Source organism: Pterocles gutturalis, unplaced genomic scaffold (genome assembly GCF_000699245.1).
Source record: "Pterocles gutturalis isolate BGI_N339 unplaced genomic scaffold, ASM69924v1 Scaffold52042, whole genome shotgun sequence".
Taxonomy (NCBI): Eukaryota; Metazoa; Chordata; class Aves; order Pterocliformes; family Pteroclidae; genus Pterocles; species Pterocles gutturalis.
The window spans coordinates 8486-12920 of record NW_010117482.1 but is presented as its reverse complement, the minus strand read 5'-3'; the positions used below and the strand labels follow the sequence as shown (position 1 = coordinate 12920).

The following is a 4435-nucleotide window of genomic DNA, read 5'->3' as shown; positions in this document are numbered from 1 at the left end:
ACAGCTCCTTGAAAAATAGTCTTTTCTACACATGTCCAGAAGAATCTAGAGCACCTGGCACTTCCCCTAGTGAAAGAGTGAGGATGGAGCTTGTACAAAACCAACCAAAAATATTTCTCCAAAATGACTACATGGTAACTGAGCACAAAATAAATTCCAATGCCCTTTGCAAGCTACTGGGGAAATCTCACAGACTAGATGTTCATTTTGGTATCTGCTAAAATTAAAATTGTCCCTTATTTCTGGAAAGTATGGGGTTCGGTTGTAACTTCAAGCAAATCCCAGAAGAACATTGAGAATCAGTTTATTGTTAATGGCCTTGAGTATGTGCAAACCGCAAAGGAGTTTACAAACAGTGCATATGCATCCTGTATAGGTAGAATATGCTTCTTCAAACTATATATGAGAACCTTGTAAAGTGGCTTCACTGGAATAGCATAGATTTTCCCTTTCTGTGAATAAAAAACATGTTTCAGACTTCATATTCTTTAGGTGCTGAGCTTCTGATATCTCTTGCTATGATTTGTTTGGAGTTTTTTTGGAAGACAGAATTAATATTTTATTTGTATATTTATGACACTTGAAATAACTTGTTGATTTAGATAGCTAGTGCAAATTTGTCTGTATTTCAAAATAGTTTTCGTTATGAAAATGTTTTTTTTCTAAATTCAGTTACTATGTATAACCAAATCAGGAATGAGCTCAAGATGCAGGAAGGTTTATTAGCGTACTTAAACTTGTGTGTCACTTTGCCTGGAATTTTAACTTCTTTTACTATCTGCCCTTTGTTCAGCAGCTGTATTATTGGAGCTAAAATGTTTTCATCTGCACTACGTTAGATTTATTTTTAAATAAGGACTATAGATTGCTTTTGTCTTTGTGCTTAATGTAATATTATTGTCATGTAATAAATACATTTTAAAACAGGGTTTTTTCCACTGGATAGGCTGAAGTATTATGAATGCTAAACTTGCTTTTGTTAGGTACAACAACTAGAAAGAAGATTCAAAGCTATTGAAGGGGAATTAAAGAAACAAAAAGAAGTAAATGAAGACTTATTGAAAGAGAAAAATGATTTGAAAGCATCTTTAAAAGTGCAAAAGGAAGATGCAGACACAAGAGAAAGAGACCTGGAAATGCTGCTTAAGAGGATTTGTGAAACAGAAAAAGACAAAGCATATCTTCAGTTAGTGATTGCTGAGCAGGAAAAAGAAGCTGCCTCTTTGAAGAGGCAAGTGGCAGAAGCTAACAGGTTGAGAAATGAAAATGAAGATTTGCTGAGTCAAGCACAGGAGCTGAAGTGTTTACTGGACGAAGCCAAAGCAGTGGCAACCTCTGGGCAATGTAATTGTAAGACAGCAGGCACCAAGGTTAAATTAAAAACAGCCAAGAAAAAGAGCTCTTTGGGAGATCATGGAGCTTTTCTCAAACAGTCCATCAAGGTTATGAGTAATGTATTTGAGAACTTCAGTAAGGACGGCTGGGAGGATGTGAGTGAAAGCAGGTACGGCACTCATTAACTTAACCCTGTAGAGGGGACACTGTGCGTATGTAAAGCACTAGCAAATGGAGATTGAATTTCAACTACTGTTGATTTGGTATTCAAAAAAAATTCTGTCAGATCCTTTGAAATATCTTGGGAGGTCTTGTTCTGAGCTTATTGACTGAAATTTGCATGCAAAATTAGCCACAACTGCATGAGTATTTGAATAGGTGCCAGGAAACCCAAAAGAAGGCAATGCTTGATTTCTTCCAGTGATGCTATTTTCATGCAGTCATGAGGCTTGAAATTGACAGTTTGGCAGGTTGATTTAATTTGCTGGCCCTTTGCATATTCACCGCTGACAGCTAAGGATTCCCAGGCAAGCCTGCTAAGTCAGTTTAGTTATCTTGTGACATGCCGACCCGGGAGGAGAAACATTTTTTCCCCTTAATTTAGTTAGATAAATTTTGAATGACCCATTTCAGCTTGCTAGCAGATGTCTACAAGCTGTTTAACATCCTTTAAATTAAGAACCATCCACACTAATTATTGCATGTATGTTTTATGTACAGTCATTGTACTAACTTTAATTGAATGATGGTTAAAAATCAGTTCTTTAAAGGTAATTGTTACTGAATAGAGTCCCAGTCATGAGTCACAAGGCCCTCAGAAAATTGCACTGACAGTCTTCAGAAATGTTTGGAATTTTTGATTCTGCTTTTATTTGTCCACACATACTTAAGGAGGCAGCAGTAAAGCACTAAGTAAATGGGTATCACACCTTGTCTTTCAGGACTTTGTCCTGAGAGACATGCAAAGAAATTTCTCAATTCTTCTCTGTATTTACTCAAAATACAGAGAAGGTGACAAAAATGTAAAGAAAACAGAATCATCTTCGTAGGCTTTATGTTGGCTTTATATGTCATATGGAAAAAATCAACAGTAGCAAATGAAGCCCTTCTTCTGCTTCTCTGCATGCAAAATAGGGGGCTCCTGAACACAATTTCTTGAGAGAGAAAACAAACTAAGAACCATGTGATTTATCACTTGCTATCATTAATAGAAAGCTTGCTTGTTTTCCTGTTTAGTTTAATATTGCAGATCTGATTTTACAGAAAACATGTTTTTCTGTTGCAATTAGTGAACTTCTTACTGAATTTACTATGTTTTGCTTTTTAAGAGCAAATGTAATTGCAGTTTGAGTTTGAAGTGAAGTGGAAAGTAATTGTGTGGCTTCAGTTGTTGTGGCTGTCCATAAATACTACTTGTGGTAATTGTACAAGTATCAGGTTAGGAAATTCTTGTAGAATAGTGAACATTTTTGAAGGTAGTGTTTCAAGGTGTAATTCTCAACAAATTAGGGAAATATCTTCATATAGTTCCCTCTTCTACTTGCTAATAAATACTGTTCTTTGTTACTAGTGGCTGTTCTAGATTCAAGCCTTCCATTTTCTACATAGAATATTCCTTGAAAGCATTCAGGTGAGGGAAATGTGTATGTAGTTAGAAATACCTGTGTGCTACTGCAGCACCTTCAAACTATTACATTGATTTCTGTTCTTATCGGTCAATAAGACGTACCAGTGTGTCAGGACGGGGTTTGGAAGGTATAAACGTGTTTCCGCTTATTCTCTTCAATTTGAGGCCTTTTCTCTGGTTAAGTAGCTTCTGTCTGTAACCCATTGATTCTTCTAACAGCACATCTTAATTTGAACTCAGTTTTGCCTTTTTAAATGTCTTTGTTTAAAAAGTAACAAATCAAAATTACCTTCTGTCAAGGGATACCTTCACAAATCTGTTTGCACAAATGGTGATGAAAGCCACTAATGGTATAGAAAATGATATATCCGAGACTTCATGTTTTAAAATAGACTTGACTGAATATCAGAAAACAAATTATAATCTGGGGCAAGGCAGTGAAAAACTGGAAATTAAGAGCACATTGAGTGCAATTTTAAGGAAAAATCTGAAGTAGAATTAAAATTTCAGGTCCGGTGCCTCTGCATGGCAAGCAATTTCAGTAGAAGGACTACTAATCTTACAGATTTTAGAAGCACTCCAGTGAGGTGCTGGGCAGATTCCACTGAAGTGTCCTTTCTGAGATTGTCTCAGTCAACACTACAAATAAAGTTCAACTGAAACAAATATTATTGAGTGAAATATTGTGCATTTGTTTGCTTCATTATCAAATGTGAAAATGAAGGAAAGTAGAAACGTAGTGCATCTTTGTGAGACATTTACAGACTAGATGTACTATCGAGTTGTTTTTAATGTGTGTAACTTTTGTAAGCTGTAACAAAAGCTGTCCTTTAAGAAACAGTTGAAGTCTCGGGCCTCTGTGCATTGCAGAGTGAGATAGAAGACAATTTCAGAGATTTTTCTTTACCGTATTTGTAAGCATCTGTTGAATAATTTAGTACTGTTTGGATTTTATATTAGTTTTTCTTCTTTCTTGCATGTGTTATTTTCTATGTGCTGAAGCACTGGCTGCTTGGAACTTTTAACGTTTAGCTTTATTTTGTTTTGTTTTCCTGAATGTGCTATTTTAGTGACTCTGAAATACCAACTTGTGATAGTTTGGAAACAGTGATTATGAAGACAGTGCAAAACATTGATCCACTGCCAGAAAGAAGTAAACAACAGGGAAAGAAGCAAATACAAGACAGTCAAAAGCCCTGCAACATTGTTCATTTAGAAGGCAAAAACCAGCAATATAATAAAAAGGTATATAGTATAACTTGTTTTGTTCTCCTATGCAGAGTGTTGAAGTTTAATAGTATTATCGCTCCTGTTCCCCTCTTAATTAATTGGACTCTTGTTGTAAACTGAAAAGAAAATTTGCTTCCAGATATTCAATGGGTAGTTTCATTATAATTTGGAATATTTTCTGAAAAATTAGTCTGCAAATATGTGGAGGGAGTGTCGGGACTGCAAAAGCTGATTAAAAAATGT

At 35.5% G+C, this 4435-nt stretch overlaps 1 protein-coding gene across 1 annotated transcript; it reads left to right on the top strand.

Annotated features, from left to right (window-relative positions):
* Window positions 1–983: 983 nt before the first annotated feature.
* Window positions 984–4207, top strand: LOC104463444 (centlein-like; the record flags this gene model as incomplete). Its single annotated transcript, XM_010075789.1, has 2 exons — window positions 984–1504; window positions 4033–4207. Coding segments are annotated over 2 exons (696 nt in total), but the record flags the coding sequence as incomplete, so codon positions are not given.
* Between the last annotated feature and the right edge of the window lie 228 nt (window positions 4208–4435).